Below are 23607 nucleotides of genomic sequence, written 5' to 3'. Positions count from 1 at the left end.
ATCCTTCAACAGATGCAAAATGAGGATGTAAATGAAACTTAGTGCTAGGTGTTGGCTATTGGAAAGACTTAGAACAGGGGTCTTCGGACTTGGCCCCTTTATGACTTGTGGACTTCAATTCCCAGAATTCCTCAGCCAGCGTGGCACGCTGGCTGAGGAATTTTGAGAGTTGAAGTCCACAAGTCATAAAAGGGCCAAGTCTGAAGACCCCTGAGTTAGAACATCACCTGTCAATAGCCAGAGCAAGTCCCAGACCTATAGCTTCACTGACCCCAATCAACACAATTACTCCAGATGATATCCATGGATCAAACAAACTACACGGCTTTGTCACGCAGCAATTAGTTATTTCCAGCTACAGTGCTTAACAGATTATTTAGAGCACACCGATTATAAAAGCAAGCAAGCAAGCGTGCCACGCTGGCTGAGGAATTCTGGGAATTGAAGTCCACAAGTCATAAAGGGGCCAAGTCCGAAGACCCCTGTTCTAAGTCTTTCCAATAGCCAACACCTAGCACTAAGTTTCATTTACATCCTCATTTTGCATCTGTTGAAGGATGGTGAATCTAAGGTCAGACAGAAGAAAGATATAGTTCCATATGTCCGTGACACAGGGAGAATAAAAAGAAGAGTTAGGAGGCATCATCAATCAATGATCTCCCAAAAAGGTGCAGATGATGTGGAGGGCGATCTAAAAACATGATTCTGCTTGTAGGCAAGACGCAACAAGTCATTTTGTTGATTGTCGGGAAGTTCTACGGCTGGATCTCCTCAGCCCTATACTTGATGGACTGCTTCTTCTTGGAGAATTCACCCTCCATTGTGGAGGCTGGGGTAATCTACAAGAGAAAGCAGAAAAGAAGTAAAAAAACAAACAAACAAATAAAACGTCCAGGAGATCCAGCAGAGATTGATTATACTCTAAAACTAGGAGCATAAGATGACCACATCGCTAAAAGAAATATAAAATTGGGGTAATAAGAATTAAGAGATGGGGGAAGGCTTCTTATCTACCACGCATTTACTTTGACCGTTTAGTACTTCAGATCCTTGTAGACAGCTTTAGCATGCAAGAAACCTGTATTGTCATGGTTCCGACAGTTGAAATTCTTCAAAGAACTTCGAGGCATTGTTTACCTTAAAGAGGCAAAGCCAAAATCTGAATTCCCCTCCTCTGAGCACATAGGATCAAAGCACAATTCCCTCCTGTAATTAACAGTCATAAATCACATTCTCCAATTAGTTTGAAATGCAGGCTTTCCCTCCAGTTCTTCAACCCGCCATTTCTTATTATCTCTTATTTCAAAAAAGCTAGGTTCTCACACTAGTTACAATATTGTTATGTCTAACTAAATTCCCATGCACATTCCTCCTCCCCCTCCCCAGTACCATCTAATTCTAAGAGTAAAACATAAGAAGGAAAATGGCTGCATCTCCATATGTTGTCAAAGTAAGGACATCCGATGTTGGCAGCGTTGACACATTCATTTGACTTCCTGATTTTTCCCACGCTCAACAAGTAGTGTTCAAAGGGTGACAATAAATTGGGGTAGATAATGCTTAAATCAGGGGTCTCCAACACCCTAACCCAGAAACCGGTCCGCGCAAACAAGCCCCATCCGTGGGATGCAGGCAGCACACGAAACCACGCTCCTGTAAGGACCCACCCCACTTTGCATCTTAAGAAGACAGAATTCTTGGAATATTTCTTCCAACAGGCATCCTTTATTAAGAGAAAATGGTTGCAGGCGTTCTAGACAGGACCTGGGGCCCAAGCCCTACGGTTGAAGGTTTTAAGGGGTCCCCAGCAGCCTCACTCCACCATCTTTCCAGCGACAATCCCAGGCGTTACATTTCCACCCCCTTTTTCCTCACTGCTGGCGGAAGGGAGACTTCAGAGAGGAGCAGATGAAAGTTGATGGCCCCATTGTTATGATTTAATCCTTTTGGTGGTATCCACATTCAATCCTTTGAAGTTGTACCGAAGGAAGTGAGGGCCATAAGACCCCTTTGTTCACCCCCCTTCCCCTTCATCGAATGACAGAATCCAGAGAGGGCAGAAATGGGGTTTCCCATAGTCGATAACTAGAGATGAAATATAATTGGATTCTGACAGCTCCCTCCGGTCTGTGGAAAAACCTCTCTCCACGGAACCGGTCCCTGGTGCCCCAAAGGTTGGGGGCCACTGGCTTAAATTACCCACCGTTGGATTCTCTCCCCTCCCACCCCGATCATGGGGGAAGAAGGACAGGGCAAAAAAGACACGTACAGTTCCATTTATACTCACAGTTTATCTGGGGATGTCAAGCAAATGATCTGCCCCTGTGAAGCTTCGGGTTCCTCTTTGACTGCAGAAGGAACAGAAGAGGCGTTAGCGAGGTTGCCTCTTCCAAGCTTAGTTTTTCAAAAAATACAAGAACGAAGCAGGACTCCACTTGCCTTTACAAGATGATGTGAGGTTCAGGGTAATTTGGCTGACTCCCGCTCCAAAGGTCACGTTGTTAATTGATTCTGGAAAAACAAAATGCACAATCTTTCACGCAAGCCGATGGGCAATTCGGTATTTATTACATTACATTTATTACATTTATACCTGGCCTTTTCACCAACGAATGTCACTTAACCAGCTAACAATAGTAAAGGGGATGGGCAGGGGAACCAGTCAGTCTCTCTCAGCCCAACCCACCTCACAGGGTCGTTGTGGGGAAAATGGGAGAAGGAAGGTGTATGGTAGATACGTTCACCACTTTGAGTTATTTGCTAGGTCCAATTGCACATGGCTGTGAGCGCCACCATCAGCCTCTGAATATTCAAAAATGCAAATTCCTCTTTGGTGCCATCAGAACTTGAAGATACAGGGGCCTCAGCGCTGCAGTCTCTATCTGCAGGTGTTTGGCAGTTTCAGATCCACTTTCAGTTACTACAGCTACGGTATGAACTGCTTTGGGATACCTGAAGAGACGTCAACTTGAGTGCAAAGTAAGCATTTTAAAATGTATTCTTGAAAATGCCAAAAATTGTGCATCATCGAAGTGTGACTATATACAATGCTAATTGAAAAGGCACCCAGTGGTTTTTTTGGAAACTGATCTTTTTCCAGCTAACCTAAACATTCAGGATAGTGAGGACAATCAACCAGTGGAACAGAATTTGCCTCCAGAAATTATGGGCACTCCATCACTGGAGATTTTTAAGAAGAGACTGGACAGTCATTTGTCTGAGATGGTATAGGTCCTCCTGCTTGAGCAGGGGGCTGGACTAGAAGACCTCCAAGGTCCCTTCCAGCTCTATTCTATTCTATTCTATTCTATTCTATTCTATTCTATTCTATTCTATTCTATTCTATTCTATTCTATTCTATTCTAGTCCAGTCCAGTCCAGTGGGGCATCCTTGCATGGAGCTGCCAATATCTAACTTGCTTGTCCTTTTCTCAAACTGATCGCATCAAGACATTGGTATGTGAGTTTGGAAAGCAACACTCAAACTAAGACTCTCTCTGGAGCAGTCCAGCTGCCCTACCTGCAAGCAAGGAGACTTTCAAACAAAAATAGATCTTTTTTTAGACACTTACGTTCAGGAGTACTGATGGCACGGATCTGTTCCAAGGATCTGTTAGTTATGGAAGATGGTCGGTTTAGGCTGCAAAAGGAAGCTAAGAAGGAAGGAAAAAAAAAAAAGAGAAGGACAATGTTAGCCACAGATAATACCCTGCGGTGAGGCACAACTGGACCAAAGGTGTTAGCCCAGTCCCCTAGCTTTCTACAAGCGATTTATTTGATATTTATTTATCTGTATCCCGCCTTTATTATTTTTACAAATAATTCAAGGGGCCAACATATGCAGCGCATCCTCCTCCGCCTATTTTCCCCACAAAAACACCCCTGAGACGTAGGTTCAGCTGAGGGAAAGTGACGGGTCTAAAGTCACTTGGTTGGTTTTTGTGTCTAAAACTTGCTGTCTCCTCGTGATTAGCTCCAAGTCACCCAGCTGACTTTCATGGCTAAGTCAGGACTAGAATTCCCAGTCTCCCACTTTCTAGCCTGGTGCCTTAACCCCTAGACCAAACTGGATGGGGAGCAGCCTACCTTTATCACTTTGTTCGCTCCCCAGAGACTCAAGCCCGGTCGCCATGCTCCTGCTGCGCTTCGTCTTAATGGCCTCGGCGGCTTTCTTTGCAGAGTTGAGGATGGCTAAAGTACTCAGGGACAAATTCCTACAAGGAGAACAAACAGCGCAGGGCTGGTGTTTTCACCCCAGCTCTAGGAGCTTTAAACATCCCCCTGCTGAGTGCTGGAGATGTATAACACCATGGTTAAAATAGCCATCCCCAACCTTTATGGCTTGGAGACCTGGTGGGACGGGGGGGGGGGGGGCAGGAAGAGGAGAACTGGCTGGCCACTTGCGCAAGTTGAGCTGTCCGCATGCACAGCTGTGCCAGCCAACCAGTCACTTGTGAAGTCCAGTTCTGAACGGGCCACGATCCAGGGGTTGGGGACCCCTGGTTTAAAACAGATAAGCGCGTTTTCATGCAACACGTGCTGAAAAGGGAGGGAAGAGATCCAGAAGCGTACCTGGGTCTGGGCTTCGTGGCTTCAGGCTCGGGCATTGTAAACATAGCATGGGCCGAGAGAGGAGATCGCAGAGGTGGAGAACTGCTTTGGGTAAGTGGGGAGGCCTCGTCCATCTGATTTTGAGGATGAGCAGTCCTCTCCAAGGTAGAGGGCTGTTATTTAAAGGAGAAAACAGAAGGGGGCTAAAGAACCAGCGCGGCAGCAAAGCACCCGAGGGCAGGGCAGGAAGCAACGGATGGAAACTAATCAAGGAAAGAAGCAGCCTAGAACTAAGGAGGAATTTCCTGACAGTGAGGACAATCACTGCTTCCAGAAATTGTGAATGCTCCAATACTGGAAGTTTTTAAGAAGAGACTGGACAGCCATTTGTCTGAAATTGTATAGCATTTCCTGCCTGAGCAGGGGGCTGGACTAGAAGACCTCCAAGGTCCCTTCCACCTTCTATTCTATTCTATTCTATTCTATTCTATTCTATTCTATTCTATTCTATTCTATTCCCTATTCCATTCCATTCCATTCTATTCTAACCATATTCCATTCCATTCTATTCTAACCATATTCCATTCCATTCTATTAATTCTAATTCTACTCTACTCTAATTCTATTCTACTCTACTCTTATTCTTATTCTAACCTCAACCACATCTCTTCAGAATGAAGCCATCTTTGTTTGTTTGTAAAATTTACTAGCCGCTCACTTTACTTCAGGTAACTCTGGGAGGCTTGCAAGGTAGATTCACTTAACAGTTGTGTTACTCCCTTAAGAACTGCAGTGATTCACAGTGGCAAGAAAGATTGCAAAGTGAGGCAAAAACCCCTTAACCACGGTCTCGCTTAGCGACAGAAAATTTGGGCTCAATTGTGGGGGTAAGTTGAAGGCTAACGCCATATTGCCCCTCTCCACTTCCATGGAGAACTCTGCTTTTAAGCAGCCCAGCTTGAGTGGCTTCAGAATGAGCTCGACGGGACTTGACCACAGCCGAACGGCAGATCAGTACCGGCCTGGCCGTCAACGTGTTGCGGCCTTCGTCATCCACGCTCAGCTCCTGGCCTTGCTCAGCCTCCGTCTCCAGCTGCTCCTCGTACTTCTTCATATCGTACTCCAGCTCAGCCGCCAGCTGCTTGTCCATGGCAAAGAACTCTTTGATCTCGTTGCGATAGTCTTGCATCACCTCCTGGAGCCAAAAACAACAACACCAAAATAAAAGCAAAAAGGTTGGAGGCGGTGGTGGGATTCAGCCAGTTCGCACCACTTCGGCAGAACCAGTAGCTAATTTTTTTTGTTGCCCAGGCCCAGAACAGACTTCCGGAAGTGGCATCCATGCAGAGAACCGGTTGTTCACCTATTTGAATCCCACCACTGCTTGGAGAGGGCTGAAGGAAGTTTGCTGGTTGGGTGTTCTGGATGGATGTGAGTTGATTTATTTATTTATTTAACCTACATCCCGTCTTCCATCATTTTTATGAACAATTCAAGGTGGCGAACACATCTAAGACTCCTCCTTCCTTCTATTTTCCCCACAGCAACAAACCTGTGAGAGGGAATTCTGGGAGTTGAAATCCACACATCTTCCAAGTTGCCAAAGTTGAAAACACTTCTATAGCAATGGCAATAGCCCTTAGACTTATATACCGCTTCACAGTGCTTTACAGCCCTCTCTAAGCGGTTTACAGAGTCAGCCTATTTGCCCCCCAACAATCCGGGTCCTCATTTTACCGACCTCGGAAGGATGGAAGGCTGAGTCAACCTTAAGCCGGTGAGAATCGAACTGCTGGCAGTGGGCAAAGTTAGCCTGCAATACTGCATTTTAACCACTGTGCCACTATGGGAAGGAAGGAAGGAAGAAAGGAAGGAAGGAAGGAAGGAAGGAAGGAAGGAAGGAAGGAAGGAAGGAAGGAAGGAAGGAAGGAAGGAAGGAAGGAAGGAAGGAAGGAAGGAATAGGACTTAGACAGCGCTTTACAGCCCTCTCTAAGCAGTTTACAGAGTCAGCCTATTTGCCCCCCAACAATCCGGGTCCTCATTTTATCGGCCTCAAAAGGATGGAAGGCTGAGTTAACCTTAAGCCGGTGAGACTGCTGGCAGTGGGCAAAGTTAGCCTGCAATACTGCATTTTAACCACTGTGCCACTATGGGAAGGATGGAAGGAAGGAAGGAAGGAAGGAAGGAAGGAAGGAAGGAAGGAAGGAAGGAAGGAAGGAAGGAAGGAAGGAATAGCACTTAGGCAGTGCTTTACAGCCCTCTCTAAGCAGTTTACAAAGTCAGCATATATTGTCCCCAACAAATCTGGGTCCTCATTTTACCAACCTGGGAAGGATGGAAGGCTGAGTCAACCTTAAGCCGGTGAGAATCGAACTGCTGACAGTTGGCAGGATTAGCCTGCAATACTGCATTCTAACTACTGCGTCACCAGGGCTCTATAAAGTATTGTCTTAGCTAAATCAAGATTGACTATGCCTACGCTTGGCTTCCACAGTGGAACATGAAAATGTCCCACTACCGCAAACCCTCCAGATGGGATAGCAATATTTCCCCCCCCCCCCCGACTCAAAATTTTAATGAAATGTCACGGTTGAGAAAGATTACCCGGAGGTAATTCATGAGGTCCCTCAATGCCGGAAGTTTATTTTGCTCCAACAAGGTCTTCAGCGAAGTAATGGTGGGAATGACGTTTTCAATGAAATTCTTCTTTTGAACCTAGAGTTTGGATTGAACACAAAGAGATAACCTTTAGGCGGGGAGGGTTGTCCACTCCAAACATTGGAGAGAGCACAGAATGAGGAAAGCCTTCGTAGAGATGGGATCAACTTTGGGCATTTGAGAACATTTCCAGGAAGGATGACTTGTAGCATTACAAGCAAGATGAGAAGTAAGGCGTCTCTTCCCACTGAAAGCAACTGTCAATTATTTTGCTCTGGAGCAAGTAAAAGGAACACCCTACTCCAGGTAGCACTATTTGTAAGACTCACTTGTGAAATCAGCTTCTTCTGGGCCACCTGCATGACGGCATTGGCCATGGCCAATTCATCTTCTTCCGGTTGGATGTCTTCTTCTGGTCTGGATCTCATGGCCGAGAGTTTGATCTCCTTGCAGCTCAAGATCTCAAAGGTATCCGAAAGCAGCTGGCTGGCTTCCATATTGAGAGGGAGGACCCCATCCACGAAGCAGGCTACAATCAAGTTTGGAGAAAGGAGAAGGAGAACGCCAAATGTCTATGGAGATTATTGTCCAGAACCTAGTTGTCCCAAAGGTGTTTTTTTTTTCAGGAGGCAACTGGACTTTCTTGTTTTCCTTTGAAGACGTTTTGCTTCTCATCCCAGAAGCTTCTTCAGCTCTGACCGGATTGGGGGGTGGGAATGGAAGGATTTATACTCCTTGCAGACAGCTGGTCATTTTCCTTCTTTTAGAGAGTCATTGAGGCCATTTGGAGGTTTGTCTGTGTCCTCAGGGTCACCTGAGTGGTGCAAATGGGTATGGAGCCTTCTTGGAACTGCAGAAAGGACTGAGATAGATGATGTAATGTGTCTCCCCCCCCCTCTGTTGAGACAAGACTGTCCAGTTTTGACCTAGATGGCCTCTTTGACCCCTCTTTCAAGCCAGCAGTCCTAAAGACATGGACTTTGCTGTCTTCAAAAGAGTGGTCTAAATCCTTCCATTCCCCACCATCCAGTCAGAGCTGAAGAAGCCTCTTGGATGAGAAGCGAAACGTCTTCAAAGGAAAACAAGAAAGTCCAGTTGCCTCCTGAAAAGTCATCTTTGGGAGGACACCAAATGTTACAGCAGGTAGCTACTCTCCTTTTAGGATGTTCTTACAGAGAACGGGCCATTCAGGCAGCAGAATTAGGCAGACACCATCAGTGACTGAGCTTCAGTGTTTCAAAACACATGGCCCAGTAATTTAATTTAGCAAAACTGGCCTTAAGACTCGCACACAGGGCGCCCAAATCAATCAGGCTGCCTGTGCAGGTACTCCTCAACCTATGACTGTAAGGAGCCTGTCCACGAGGTCACCCACGGGATTGACCCAATTTTACAGTCTTCGTTAAACGAAAGCAGCAGTCGTGAACCATTGTTTACTATGGGGCATTTTTGCCCAAAATCGGAAGTAAAAACGCTGGGGTGGTTTGTTTTGGGGGGGGGGGGCAAAAATGTCCTCAATTGCAATCATGGGACTGCCGAGCACTATAAATGGCCTAGCGCACCAAAGGCAATCACCTCACCGTGATAGCAATGATCAGAACTTTGGAATTAGGTTGCAAGTACCTTTTCGCAGTGGTGTTGGGGGAAAGCGCATTGTAAGTTTGAATGGTGATGAATGGCATGGCCACAATTCGAGGACTACTTGTATTTTGACTCAGGGAGGAAACCTGTACAAATTTACAACTCCGTTTCAAGGAACCAAATGCCTTGGGTGGCCTTACATATGAAGAGCCCTGGGGGTGCAGGGGTTAGAATGCAGCCTTGCAGGCTGACCCTGCCCACAGCCCGGAGTTTCGATCCTGACAGGGCTCAAATTTGACTCAGCCTTCCATCCTCTTCCGAGGTCGGTAAAAAACACGGATCCAGGTTGTTGGGGGCAAATATGCCGACTCTGTAAACTGTTCAGAGAGTGCTTTACAGCAGGGGTCCTCAAGCTTGGCCACTTTAAGACTTTAAGCCAGCTTTGCTGGCTGAGGAATTTCTGGGAGTTGAAGTCCACAAGTCTTAAAGTGGCCAAGCTTGAGGACCCCTGCTGTAAAGCACTAGCAAGTGGTGTATAAGTTTAAGTGCTACCAGCCATGAGATCCAGTTAGGAGCTGATTAGTAGCTGAGGATGGCTCTCCCAGCTCTTCCTTTGAGCCAGGTCAGGAGGCCCGCAGCTAGGCGCAGTTCCTATCTGCAAAGCCGGGCGGCTTTGGAAAGCCCCTCTTTCTTTTTACACAGGTTATCGTTGGGTTTGAACCCTCTGAAGCTCCTGCCGTACCCAAGACATTCTGGCTGATTTTGGAGGTGATGTTGAATCGCTGCTCGTCAGTGAAGTGCTCCAGTAGGAACTTGTAGATCTGCACCCGGGGCTCTTTGTTGGCTCTGCCCTTCAAGGAAAAGAGGGTCTTCTCCCTGTTGCGAGAGAACAAAATCCAGGCGGGAAGTGGAGTGGACAAACCCACGCAACACAGCCACTCCCTGCATTTGCTCGTGGTCAGAAAGAGGCCCCTGAGGTTTGTGAAGGTGGAGGCGTGGGAGAAATGCGCCTGGCAGCTTGACACCTGCACCCGAGGCTCAATGACTCCCAAGCAGCCACCCCTAGTAATTGCTCAAAGGACAGCAGGAGAAAATAATGAAATGCATGGGAGGGAAGCATATTCAGTTGTCTGCTTAAATCTCAGTTCAGTTCAGCTGAAGGTTTCATCCTGGCCCCACCAGTCCTTAGAGTGTGGCCTGAGGCTCGCCATTCCAAGCTAAAAAACGACTGGGAATCCCTGAGCTACCTCAAAAGTCCTCTTCTCTAGAAACAGGATATGTCTCCTTCCCAGTCTTCTCATCTGTCTCCAGGTCTTATCTTCCCTTGGATGGTCCACACTGATTTCCCTCTGCTCTTCCCAGCAACTAAGTGGGCTTCAAGCCAGGTTGGCATAGGTGATTAAGACACCAGGTTAGAAAATGGGAGACGGTGAGTTCTAGTCCTGCCTTAGCTATGAAAGCTGGTTGGCTGACTTTGGGCCAATCACCAAGAGACTGTGAATTCTAATCCTGCCTTAGGCATGAAAGCTAGTTGGCTGACTTTGGGCCAATCACCAGGAGACTGTGAGTTCTAGTCCTGCCTTAGCTATGAAAGCTGGTTGGCTAACTTTGGGCCAATCACCAAGAGACTGTGAGTTCTAGTCCCGCCTTAGCTATGAAAGCTGGTTGGCTGAATTTGGGCCAATTAGCAGGAGACTGTGAGTTCTAGTCCTGCCTTAGCTTTGAAAGCTGGTTGGCTGAATTTGGGCCAATTAGCAGGAGACTGTGAGTTCTAGTCCTGCCTTAGGAATGAAAGCTGGTTGGCTGACCTTGGGCCAATCACCAGGAGACTGGGAATTGTAGTCCCGCCTTAGCTGTGAAAGCTGGTTGACTGACTTTGGGCCAATCACCAGGAGACTGAGAGTTCTAGTCCTGCCTTAGCTATGAAAGCTGGTTGGCTGACTTTGGGCCATTCCGTAGGAGACTGTGAGTTCTAATTCTGCCACAGCCATGAAAGTTGACTGGGTGACTTTGGGCCAGTCTCTCTGCCTCTGCCCAACCCACTTGACAGGGTTGTCGTTGTGGGGAAAACAGGGAGAGAAAAGCTGCGTTCATCACCTCGAGTTACTTGTAAAACAAACAAAGCCAGCACACAAATGAACCATATCCACGGACCTTTCGCTCTGGGGGAATTTGTTGTACTTCTCATGCCTCTCGTAGCCGTTGAAATGGAAGATGCACTCGATGAAGTGCTGAGAAAACATGGCCGGATTCCTCTTGAGCAGGAGATGCACCAAGCAGAACTTGACAAAGCTGGGGAAGGGGGCCAAGAAAACAACAGCACCGAAGGAAGCTTAAAGTGTCACATATGGAGAACCATACCGCCTATTTTGGTGCCCTTCCCTTTTCCCAGAACTCTTTAGCAAAGCTTTCAGGGCTCATCCTACAATTTTCCTTCTAATTATAATCCAACATAATTAAAGGGAGAAATAACTCTATAGAACAGTAAACACCGTCCGTAATTACAAGGTTTGAGATAATTAACTAGTCACTCACAATAACTAAATCTTATTAAGAACAAGTCTACTTGCCTTGAGTCTAAACTCAGAAGCTCACTATTTAGGATTGGGTTTTTTTTATTTTAAAAAAATGAATATTTCCCCTGTTCCCAGCTCAATATGTGCAGCTTTATTGAAAAATATTCCCATTTGCAATTGGCTAGTTTTTACATAAAACACAGCTAGTTCCTCAGAGGAGACGTCCGTTGCTACATAACCTAATTACATAAACAAGACTTCCAAAGTGATGAGGGTGAATTTCCAAGAGGAAACACAAAACAAAGTAGGAAAGTTGGAAAATTAAAACCCACTGGCCGAAATGTTAACACAGGTAGTCCTTGACTTATGACCACAATTGAGCCCCAAATTTCTGCCGCTAAGCAAAACGCTTGGGAACTCACTCTTGCCCCCATTTTACGACCTTTCTTGTTACAACCTAAAGCAGTGGTTCTCAACCTTTTTAATGCCGCGACCCCCAACCGGTCGTAAGTCGAGGACTACTCAACTGGTACAGCACCGTTTGCAGAAGGGGACTTTTGGCGGGCTCAGCAGGGCAGAGACAGCCTGGACAATTCCTATTGGCTTTTGAAAGCCAATAGCATTAGACTCTATTCAAGAGAGTCTATTCTATTGGCTTTCAAAAGCCAATAGAATAAAAGGGAGTAGCACAGCTAAGGAAAAGGGGGGAAAAAATGGCGGACTGCGTTGCTTGGCAACCCCCGTGAAATGGTCGTTCGACCCCAAATGGGGTCCCGACCCACAGGTTGAGAACCACTGACCTAAAGTGATTCGCTGCAATTTGTTAAGTTAGCAACCCGGTTGTTAAGTGAACCCGGTTCCCCCTTTGCTTGTCAGGCGGTTGCAAAAAGGGATCACATGACTCCGGGACGACTCACAACTGTCACAGATACAGAGTCAGTTGCCAAGCGTCTGAATTTTGATCACGTGACGATGTGATCAGAGCGGAAAACCTGTTGGAAGTTACTGTAACTTTGAACGGTCACTAAATGAAAAGTTGTAAGTCAGGGACTGCTTGTCTCTAATTAAATCTGTGTGTCAGAATCCAGTTATATTTCATTTCTAGTTATCGACTATGGAAAACCCCATTCCTGCCCTCTCTGGATTCTGTCATACTACGAAGGGGAAGGGGGATGAGCAAAGGGGTTTTATGGCTCTCACTTCCTTCGTTAAAACTTCAAAGGGACTGAATGCGGATTCCCACCAAGAGGACTGACCATAACAATATGGCCATCACCTTTCATCTACTACTCTCTGAAGTCTCCTTTTGGCTGGCAGTAAGGGAAAAGGGGGGGGGGGGACAATGCAGCGCCTGGAGTCTGGGAAAAGAGAGGAGGAGGATCGTCTCCCGGAAGAACTGTGGAGTGGGGGGGCTGCTTGAAAACACTTAAAACATTGAAGGGTGGGAGAGAATTCCTCAGATCCTGCCTACCATCATTTTATCTTAATAAATATGCCTGTTGGAAAAGATATTCCAAGAGTTCTGTATTCGTAAGATGTAAAGTGAGGTGGGTCCTTACACTGTGGAATATACCAACCCTAGATATCTCAACCGTGATTAACCTGGTGGGGAATTAGAGCATTAGGCCAAAGCTATTAGCCAAGGTCACCATACATTCAGAGCCAGTAGGAGGGAATATTTGTAGCTCCTGAATGTAAATGATATGCAAATCAAACCAATCAATAGCAAGCAAGCCTTGAAATCAGTCTGAGAAACGAAGATACGCAAGTTCTACCATCCTTGACTTTCATCTGACCAGGATGGGATAGGAAATGCCAGCCGGACACGTCCTTAAGGAAATAAACAGCGCTCTGCATTTCCACTGAGGATTCCTTTAAAAAAACGTGGCAAATTGCCACGGTGGAAAATGCATTCTTCTCCTCTCTCTCTCTCTACACATAATCCTGCACAGACTCCGGAACCATTGTGTTTAGCTGTACTTTTATATGCAAGTTTACACAAAAGCCCTACCAGTAGTTGCCTAGTGTTTGTTTACAGAACAATCCTAAGCATAAATAAAGCAGCAGGTATCAACGCCTCCTGCTTTTTAAGCAAACACCCCACCTCTAAACTAGATTTCAGCCAAGCAAAGACTAACAAACAGATATAATGCTATACTTCCCCCTGCTGGAAAGATATGGGACGATATTGTCCTAAATTCAGGCATTGTGGAGAAAGCAAAAGTTAGTTGGCTCCCTATGTGGCCATTGTTTTTAAAAATTGTTTGCTTCTTAAAAGCTGTTCCCGGTCTCCCTAATCACTCTAGAGGAGAGGCCTTAAGAATTCATGTTGGAGAGGAGAGGAGGAAGGAAGGATTATGCTTGTTTATGACTGTAATAGATATTTGACTTGATTTAATAAGAGAATCTCTGCTTTCTCTAGCACCTTAATGCATGCAAGACTTAAGAGAGTTCAAGAAAGAAAGAAAAAAGGAAAAATGAAGACCTATATTGTCTTGCTACTGCTATTTTGAAACCTTACCTGGCAATTTCTGGATTGGGATCCACCAAAACGCTGACAAATCTGAAGAAGAGACACCCTTTCCACTTCACAAATTCTTCCTAATCAAACCAAAACAGCACAACAATTAGCCCTCCGGATAGCAAACATGGATACCGTCTCCCTAAAAATATACATTTGCTCAAAGCTGCGAACCTTTCCCCCCTTTTCTGCAGTTCTTTTTAGTTTTTCAAGGATGGAATCTTTAAATTAACTGGACAACGATCGTCCTGAGTCCATGCCAGGAAAGGTGAATTCCACATTTTTGTTCCTAATGAAAATGTTTGCACCCTACACTACATTTCCCTAAAAGCTGAGCACACCCGGCCTAGACGACGAAGAAGCCAAATTCCTTCCCAACAGGCCTTCAGCTTTCCTCACCTGCAAGAGATTCGTAAGAAGGATGAGCGTCTGCTTCCGTATGAACGGCTCCGGATCCTTCAGGCATATGGCGATGTCAGGAATATATCTGTCCACCATGGTGGTGTAGCGGACGCACAGATCGCACATCACAATCACCACATTGTTGCGGATGGCCACGTCCTTGGACACCTCGAGCTCACGAGCCAAGGCCGCAATGCACTTCTTTGCCAGGTCCTCGTGCTGCAGGCAAAGCTTCCCTGTCATAAAGGAAACAGCACAAGAAGAAGGTTGAGATTCTTTCTGATCTGGGAACGGCAGGGAAAGAAAAGCAGACAGGAGAAAAAAACAAAAACAAAACAGAAACGGGTTACTGGAAACAGAGAACCTCGGAACAAGATTCTAGGCAGAACAAGAACTCCCAATCTCTTGGGTGTTTGGCCCCAAGTCACCCAGCTGGCTTTTATGCCTAAGGAGGGACTAGAATTCCCAGTCTCCTGGTGATTGGCCCAAAGTCACCTAGCAAGTTTTTGGGCCTAAGGTGGCATAGGAACGCACAGGAGACTATTACTTCATATTTTGGGAGGGATAAGAAATCATTAGTTCAACTAAATTTGCGAGAAGGGAAGGGAAGGGAAGGGAAGGGAAGGGAAGGGAAGGGAAGGGAAGAGAAGAGAAGAGAAGAGAAGAAAGGGAAGGGAAGGGAAGGGAAGGGAAGAGAAGAGAAGAGAAGAGAAGAGAAGAGAAGAGAAGAGAAGAGAAGAGAAGAGAAGAGAAGAGAAGAGAAGAGAAGAGAAGAGAAGAGAAGAGAAAAAACACACACCAAATCCGGAATGTCTATTGCTATTTTCTTGCTGTCTACTGTCTTCATTTCATCATGGACTCAGATGAAATAAAAACACAGAGGATACAATTTTGAAATATGCAAACATGCTATGTCAAGGGATATTAGGGAAAAGAAAGGAGGCCACATGGGAAGATTTCTCCCCTCTCCCCCCCCAAAAAAAACCCCTGCCTAGGTGTCCTACCCAGAGTAATGAAAGCATGGGCTCTGACAGTGGAAGGCATCATGGACCCTCGGAATTGGGACAACGGTTGAGAAGCTGGGAGATCCTCATTCTCCGCAGGGCTGGACACTAGAAAACAACACACACCAATAGGAAAGGGTCGGAGACAGTTCCCTCTGCAAGGTGGTCAGCCGAAGGGAGGAGGCACAGCTTACACTCTTCCATGTTGTCAGGACTGGCCAAGATGGATTGGATCAGCAAGAAGATGCGTTGGTCCACTTTGGCTGGACACAGCTGTGCAATCTCACCCAAGGTGAAGAGGTGCCTCACCTGCCAAACGAAACAGTGCCATAAACTGGAAAGAGAATCTTAAATTGGTATTAAAATACTATCTGGTGGAAGTCTAGCTAATGGAGAGAAGGGTATGCCTTGACAAGTCTTTCTTTAAGGCCTCAATAGTAGTCACTGAGAGAGGCATCTCGGAGTCCTAGCGGACAATCCCTTAAACATGAGCCAGCCGTGTGCTGCAGCTACCCCTAAAGCAAATACAATCCTTGGTTGTATAAACAGAGGGATAGAATCAAGATTACGTAAAGTGTTAGTACCACTTTACAAGGCCTTGGTTAAGGCCACACTTGGAATAATGCATCCAGTTTTGGTCACCACGAAGTAAAAAAAGATGTTGAGACTCTGTGACCCCCCAACCGATCGTAGGTCGAGGACTACTCAAACGGTTGTAAGTCGAGGACTACTCAACTGGTGCAGCACCGTTTGCAGAATGGGACTTTTGGCAGGCTCAGCAGGGCAGAGACAGCCTGGGCAATTCCTATTGGCTTTTGAAAGCCAAGAGAATTAGACTCTATTCAAGAGAGTCTATTCTACTGGCTTTCAAAAGCCAATAGAATAAAAGGGAGTAGCACAGCTAAGGAAAAGGGGAAAAAAAATGGCGGACTGCGTTGTTTGGCGACCCCCGTGAAATGGTCGTTCGACCCCAAATGGGGTCCCGACCCACAGGTTGAGAACCACTGGTCCAGAAAGAGTGCAGAGAAGAGCCTCCGGTGGGCTGGCTGAACCCCAAAAAATTGATATTCAGAGTTTAACCGCTGATGCTCAGAACCCCTCTGGTTTTATGTACCAAGACATCCTCTTGCAGCTGCTCCGTGCCAAGCTCTTGGAGGACTGTTTTGGAGATATACTGCTCGCAGGTCACCAAAAGATCTCCGCATAGGTTGTTCAGCAGCTCCTGTTCAAACAGGACATGGGTGGAATTTGATTAAATATTTGCCGAGTTTAACACAGCCACCTTCCCCGGGATCACGCTCCTTTGTGGCTAGGAGGATGCTGTGCCTATGACAAGTTAAGTTATCCAACCTGAGTCCGATGTGATCTATTTCAGCATACAGGCAGTTTACACCCTGATGATGTCAAGAGCTCTTGATGAAAGCTAGGTTTAGTAAATAAAAGTTTTAACATTTTTAACTTTTGTATAATTTTATTCTCTTGGTGTTCAACTATTTATTGATTTTAATATGAACATACCCAAGAGTCATATTTTTACTTGCATAGCTGATTATTATATATATATGTTTTCTGAGGTTTTCGCGGGTGTTTGTATGTAGGTCTTTGGTTGTTCGGGTTTTCTCCCACGTAAAATTGGAAGTGTCTTGGCGACGTTTCGACGAAGTCCCATTCGTCATCTTCAGGCTGGTGTTTTCAGCTTCATGCTTCGAGCAGCAATGTGTGGTCTTAGCTGTTTCTTCCTTTTAACTGCCAGTGGGGGTATGAACTGATTGGGTGTGAGCTTGGCTGTGTTCTGATTGGGTGGAGGTGTGTTCTGATTAGGTTCGTCGAAACGTCGCCAAGACACTTCCAATACCAGGAGAGTTTAAAGTTAAAATACTTTAATTAAAGTATTTTACTATATTAAAAGGTTGCCAAGCTTTCGTTGGGAAAACTCCCCAACATCTTCAGGGCTGAGAGACCGTTTCTAACAAGGTGGTTCAAACGGGTTCCGTAGACGTCTGCGCTTGGTTCCTAGACTGTGCCAGCATTCCCTGCTGAACAGCTGATAGGTGGGAGGGGGAATCGGAGTAAAGAAGAAATTCAGCCACAGCAAAGAGCCTCTAGGGAAGACCCGCTCCTCTCCCAAGATCAACATAAGCTGGAAAAGAATGAAATCCACAGGTTTTTTTTTTAAAGAAGACCCAGCAAGCCTCACCTGCATCTCCTTCGGGGCATCTGTGATGGCCTGGCTGAGCTTTTGCAGAGTTTCGATAGCTGAGCTGATCACCTCCAAAGGACATTGGAAATCCTGCAGCCAACATTTGAGATCATCTGCAAAAGAAAGCCCCAAACTCCCGGAGTAAATTAGTGCAGCAGGGCATAGACCACTGGTCTTCAAACCTGGCAACTTTAAGACTTGTGGACTTCAACTCCCAGAATTCCTCAGCCAGCCAGGGCAGGATGAAGAATTCTGGCAGTTGAAGTCCACAAGTCTTAAAGTTGCCAAGTTTGAAGACCCCTGGCATAGACAGTACTCCCCTCCGATCACAAAGAGGAACTTATAAGATAGACTGTTGCTTCCAGAAAAGTACCCTCCCAAATGACTGTTCAACGGGCCCTCACTCATTAGCCTGTTCTGGGTGCTGCTGGGCAGGTGTCTGGCAACACTTCCAATCACGCTGAGGATGTGCACCATGGTCTCCAGATTGGCTTCGGGCTGTCTGGAAAATGGAGAAGAATGAAGTGATGAAGGACCGCTGCTCACCCATGAATGAAAGCAACTAGATTCACAGGTTGCCTTGTGCTTCCTTTGACCTTGGGAGATAAACCAATGGCTGGGGTCAACATGCGAAGGCAGAGGTCCCCCAGCTTGGCAACTTGAAGACTTGTGGACTTCAACTCCCGGAATTCTTCAGCCCAGGCTGAGGAATTGTGGGAGCGGAAGTCCACAAGTCATAAAGACGTCAAGTTTGGAAGACCCCCCCCCTCCTGCGCTAGGCCAAAAGCAAAGGAAGCACAGATCGCCATATTTAACTCCAGCCATCTGCTCACTCCCACTTCCGTGCAAGATTTCACTCACCTGCTGATGCTGTCCCAGGCATCAATGATTTTGGAGAAGTCCAACTTGGGGGAGGAACCGGCCACCTTTGCCAACAACATCCAAGCAGCCGCAGCACGCTCCGTTTCGGTATGGGAGATGACGCCGTTAATGAACGAAGAGGAGAATTTGTTCTTCTGAGCCAAAATGTGGAAAGCTTTGCTTAAATAGCGGCTGAAAGAGAGAACAACCAATCTTAAAGGCCCTCTTTGATTCGGTAGATGGCAGGGTCACTGAATTTCACCATTGCCAGAAAGCCAAACTCCATTAGCTTGCTGTTCGTTTTGTCCAGAGAAACTGCAGCCTTTGTTAACTGAGAGGCATGAAAAGAGGTTGATTAATGAAGCTAGCTTATTTTAATAAATCCGAATGTAGGGTTTATGTAATTAATGTAAGTAGGAGCCCTGGTGGCAGAGTGGTTAGAATGTCTTCCATCCTTCCGAGGTTGGTAAAATGAAGATCCCGATTGTTGGGGGACAATAGGCTGACTCTATAAACTGTTTAAAGAGGGCTGTAAAGCACTGTGAAGTGGTATATAATCTAAGCGTGACTGCTATCCATCCTTCCTTCCTTTCCTTCCCAGTGGTTAGAATGCAGCATTGCAAGCTAACTCTGCCGACTGCCATCAGTTCGATCCTGACCGTCTCAAGGTTGACTCAGCCTTCCATCCTTCCGAGGTCGGTAAAATGAGGACCCAGATTGTTGGGGGCAACAAGCTGACTCTATAAACTGCTTAGAGCGGGATGTAAAGCACTGTGAAGCGATATATAAGTCTAAGTGCTAATAATGCATGTTATCCAAAGTTTAGGGTTCACAAACTACAGTAGCCTATGTTAATTTACAACAAAGACAGAAGCTGTTTTTAATCCCTCTGGGACAACATGCAAGGAACCACAAAAGGATCCTTTCCATACACACAGATTATCAGAGCCATTCCCTCTTCAAAGTAATATGCAACATTTATACAATCTGTTTATCAGATTAACCGAAAAAATCATAAAAGCAGATCTTAAAACCCGAGGCTCTGAAATTAATGTTGGCACGTCAGAAGTTTTCTACGTATTTTTAGTGACTAAAAAATATCTGGATTTAGTTCCTTCGTTTTGCTCATGTGTTACCCGTGACCCTTTAAACTTCAAAAATGTTATTTAAACTTCAAAAATGTTATTTACTCGGTGCCAAAACCTGTCTTCCTCCCATATACATCTCAACTTGTCTCAAAATAGGACAGAAGATACGAAATGATTCAGAAAGCTCCCAGGCAATGTAAAAATTCCAAGTGTCTCATCCACGGGCCAAAATTAGGATTTGCGATGGTATCATCCATTCTAACACAACATGTTCTATTTCAGAAACTGTTACAACGCTATTGACTAATAAACAGATGCTGTTTTTAATCAGCATATGTTCCTGTCATTCCAGAAGCTGCACCTCACCCCTTATGTTGCTTCCTGTAAAATCTGGGGGGGGGGGAAGAGACCATGGAATAAATGTTCGTAGTTGCAGGCAAGAAAACAAGCTGAGTGCAGTAATGATGAATATTCTAGGAAAGAAGAAGGGAAATTTCTAATTCGCATTCAGCCACCTTTGTTGATTAAAAAACAAGGGTCTGCTCCTGAGGACAAGCAAATGGCAACCTTGAAGACTTAGCTCTGCCCCTCTCCCAACTTTCAGCTTCTGATGCTGAAACTTTCTGCTTCTTTTTTTATCAAGGCGTAGTGTTATTTGCCTACACTTTTGTCATAAAAAAAAATACTGCAGGAATGAGGCACAGCAGAAACAGATTCACTCTTCCTCTCTCTGAAATCAAATCAGAGAAAGTGACAAAGACAACCTCAAAATAGTAAGGTACTTCAAACACCCCAAAAGTGAAGCCCAATTTTAGCGAGTTTTCTCACCCCCTTTTCCAACTGCAGAACTTACTTTGTGATGAGTACTTGGTTAAAGTAAGGAAGCTGCACAAGAGATTACTACGAGCTGACAATCTGACTTGGCAGCACCTGGCTTTTGACCCTGGAAGTCATGTTAATTGGATTAATTTGGACATTTCAGGTATACAGGCAGTCCTCAACGTATGACCACAACGGAGCCCGAAATTTCTGTCGTTAAGCGAGACCTTTGTTCAGTGAGCTTTGCCCCATTTTAGGACCTTCGTGGTCATCGTTGTTAAGTGAATCGCTGCGGCTGATTAGTTAGCAACCGGGTTGTTAAGTGAATCCGGCTTCCCCCGTTTGACGCTGCTTGTCAGAGGTTTGCAAAAGGGGATCACGTGACACACACACCCCCAGGACAGTGAAGCCATCATAAATATGAGTCAGTTGCCAATCGTCCGAATTTTGATCACGTGACGTGTGTGTGGGGGGGGCCGCAACGGTCATAAGTGTGGAAAACGGTCCTCAGTCACTTTTTCCAGTGCCGTTGTAACTTTGAATGATCACTAAGTGAATTGTTGTAAGTCAAGAACTACTTGTAAAGGTGGGATATAAATAGATAGATAGATAGATAGATAGATAGATAGATAGATAGATAGATAGATAGATAGATAGATAGATAGATAGATAGATTTCCATTTCTGCCAGGAGAGAAAGATAGATAGATAGATAGATAGATAGATAGATAGATAGATAGATAGATAGATAGATAGATAGATAGATAGATTTCCATTTCTGCCAGGAGAGAAAGAAAGAAAGAAAGAAAGAAAGAAAGAAAGAAAGAAAGAAAGAAAGAAAGAAAGAAAGAAAGAAAGAAAGAAAGAAAGATAGATAGGTAGATAGATAGATAGATAGATTTCCATTTCTGCCAGGAGAGATAGATAGATAGATAGATAGATAGATAGATAGATAGATAGATAGATAGATAGATAGATAGATAGATAGATAGATAGATTTCCATTTCTGCCAGGAGAGATAGATAGATAGATAGATAGATAGATAGATAGATAGATAGATAGATAGATAGATGAATAAATAAATAAATTTCCATTTCTGCCAGGAGAGATAGATAGATAGATAGATAGATAGATAGACAGATAGATAGATAGATAGATGATAGAAAATGATATAGCTAGATGATAGCTAGATATGATAGATGATATAGATAGATGATAAAGATAATAGATAATGATAGATACATTTTCATTTCTGCCAGGAAGTCCAATGGCCTCTTGAAAAAAGCACCCTTGGGGCCTGGGGCCTGAGATCAGAGGAGGGGGCTCTCGGGGCTGCCAGACCTAAGAGACCCTACCTCAGCTCTTGACTCTCTTTTGTGAGCAAGGTAAGCAGATCCCAGGCCAGCGCTTGGTTCTTGTCGTGATGAGTGAACTTCTGGCAGGGCTTAATTTGCTGCAGCAAGAGTTGATCCACGCACTCCAAGACCTTCTCCTGGACGGAGGTCTCACAGTCCATAACGACGGGGACGACTCCCGTGAGCCAGGCCTTCTGCATCAGAGGATTCTTCGGCTGGGACTGTAATAAGAAGGGACGCTGTTAGAAAGCTCAGCTGGCCGATCAGAGGCCCAGATGTCAAAGAGCAAGCAGACCCCACCTCTGCAAAGGACTTCTCGTCAGCCATGATGGCTCGACAAACCAGAAGCCTACAGAAAAAGCTACAGCCGGAAATGTATCTTCTTAGACCAGGGTTGAGTCATACATCTCTGGAAACAAGAACCCGAATAATGGAGTTGGGAGGACCTTGGAGGTCTTCTGGTCCCACCATCTTCTCAAGCAGGAGAACCTACAACATTTCAGACAAATGGCTGCCCAGTCTCTTCTTAAAAACCTCCAGCGTTGGAGCACCCCCAACTTCTGGAGGCAACGTGTCCCCCTGGTTAATTTTTCTCAGTGTCAGAAAGTTTCTCCATAGTTCAAGATTGGTTCTCTCCCTGCTCAGTTTCCATTCATTGCTTGTTGTCCTGCCTTCAGGTTATTAAAAGCAGAGGTCATCAATAGTATTGATCCATGGATCGATTCATTCCTTCAAGTTATATTTGACCGGGATGGTGTAAGGTCTCCTGCTTTGAGCAGAGGGTTGGACTAGACCAGGGCTTTTCAACCAGTGGTATGGGTACCACCTGTGGTACATTGGCACCTGGCAGGTGGTACACGACCATCCTAGAAAAGTGGTAGCAGGCGAGGGGAATGAACTGAACCGGTGGCAGCATCGCACAAGCCTGAGCGAGAGATGGCTGGAGCTGCAGGGCTGTCAGGGCTCAGCGGAAGCGCCAGGATCAGTGCTTCTTCGGGACTGTCAGGGCTCAGTGGAAGCGCCAGGATCAGTGCCAGGTTCCAGCTGGAAAGCAACACTGATCCTGATGCTTCTGCTGAGCCCAGAAGAAGCGCCAATCAGCTGGAATGTTGCAGCATCTCCAGGGTCTTGTGATTTAAATTAATATGCTTGGCAACTGATTCATATTTATGATGGTCACAGTGTCCCAGGGTCATGTGAAGTGACCAAACCTGCTGCAACCACCCAGCAAACGGGGGGGGGGGGGAATAAAAACCAAACATCCCCCACCCCACCCCCGCTGCTAATCCTCAACAGAAATGCTCACAACAATGAAAACCTTGGACAGGAGGAAGAGTGCCGCCGGGCGCTGTCTTGCTCGGCTGTGGCTTGGGGGGCACTTTTTTCAATGCCATTGTAACTTTGAACAGTCACTAAGCAAACTGTTGTAAGTCAAGGATTATCTTTACTTTATCACTTTCTTCCTTTTTTTTTTTTTTTTTGGTCATCAAGTTTTTGACACCTTGCTAGGCGACTGGTAGTACTCGGATGTTGCCATATCCTAAAAGTGGTACAATGGGTGAAAAGGTCGAAAAGCCCTGGACTAGAAGACCTTCAATGTCCTTCCAATCCTAATTCTACATTCTATGTGGCTGCCCACCTCACATCTCTGACCCTGGGTGGTGCACAACTTCAAAATAAAGTTTAAAACACACAAAAAAATAAATACGCACAGCAGCTGAAGAAACTTCAGAGGCCTTCATAGCAAGGAAAGGGGCTCCATCAAACACCCTGGGTCCCAAGCTCCACGGATTTGTATAATTTCCCAGGATTTGGGGGAAGGGAAAGCTGAGAAGGGGTCAAAAGGGACCACTTTACCAGTAAAAGCTCTGTAATACATTGCAACGCTAACTTCCTCACGGAGATAGCTGGATCACGACAACGGTCCTGGACAGTGGACAGGTCTTCCGAGGTACATGGGACCACAGTATGTTTCAAAATGCTGGTCAACACCTGGACATCAAACAACCGATGGGGAGAGGTGGAGATGGGAAAGAGATAAGCATGGTAGG

At 45.6% G+C, this 23607-nt stretch overlaps 1 protein-coding gene across 1 annotated transcript in view; it reads right to left on the bottom strand.

Annotated features, from left to right (window-relative positions):
* Nucleotides 1-113: 113 nt before the first annotated feature.
* NCAPD3 (non-SMC condensin II complex subunit D3) overlaps nucleotides 114-23607 on the bottom strand; it is a 43493-nt gene continuing 19999 nt past the window's right edge. The window contains exons 15-35 of the mRNA XM_039358376.1: nucleotides 23414-23548; nucleotides 21557-21777; nucleotides 18296-18487; nucleotides 17839-17936; nucleotides 17432-17547; nucleotides 16349-16456; nucleotides 15429-15543; nucleotides 15235-15342; nucleotides 14228-14466; nucleotides 13829-13908; nucleotides 10946-11083; nucleotides 9534-9667; nucleotides 7540-7739; nucleotides 7157-7267; nucleotides 5570-5746; nucleotides 4573-4724; nucleotides 4087-4214; nucleotides 3573-3653; nucleotides 2440-2511; nucleotides 2288-2348; nucleotides 114-839 (exon numbers count right to left, since the gene is read on the bottom strand). Coding sequence (XP_039214310.1) covers nucleotides 731-839; nucleotides 2288-2348; nucleotides 2440-2511; nucleotides 3573-3653; nucleotides 4087-4214; nucleotides 4573-4724; nucleotides 5570-5746; nucleotides 7157-7267; nucleotides 7540-7739; nucleotides 9534-9667; nucleotides 10946-11083; nucleotides 13829-13908; nucleotides 14228-14466; nucleotides 15235-15342; nucleotides 15429-15543; nucleotides 16349-16456; nucleotides 17432-17547; nucleotides 17839-17936; nucleotides 18296-18487; nucleotides 21557-21777; nucleotides 23414-23548 — 2775 coding nt within the window. The 3' untranslated portion in view covers nucleotides 114-730. The remainder of the gene's footprint in view (nucleotides 840-2287; nucleotides 2349-2439; nucleotides 2512-3572; nucleotides 3654-4086; nucleotides 4215-4572; nucleotides 4725-5569; nucleotides 5747-7156; nucleotides 7268-7539; nucleotides 7740-9533; nucleotides 9668-10945; nucleotides 11084-13828; nucleotides 13909-14227; nucleotides 14467-15234; nucleotides 15343-15428; nucleotides 15544-16348; nucleotides 16457-17431; nucleotides 17548-17838; nucleotides 17937-18295; nucleotides 18488-21556; nucleotides 21778-23413; nucleotides 23549-23607) is intronic.

The sequence above is a fragment of the Crotalus tigris genome, unplaced genomic scaffold (genome assembly GCF_016545835.1).
Source record: "Crotalus tigris isolate CLP2741 ecotype Arizona unplaced genomic scaffold, ASM1654583v1 scf7180000019014.348434, whole genome shotgun sequence".
NCBI classification, from domain to species: Eukaryota; Metazoa; Chordata; class Lepidosauria; order Squamata; family Viperidae; genus Crotalus; species Crotalus tigris.
This window is presented reverse-complemented; position numbering and strand designations above follow the sequence as displayed.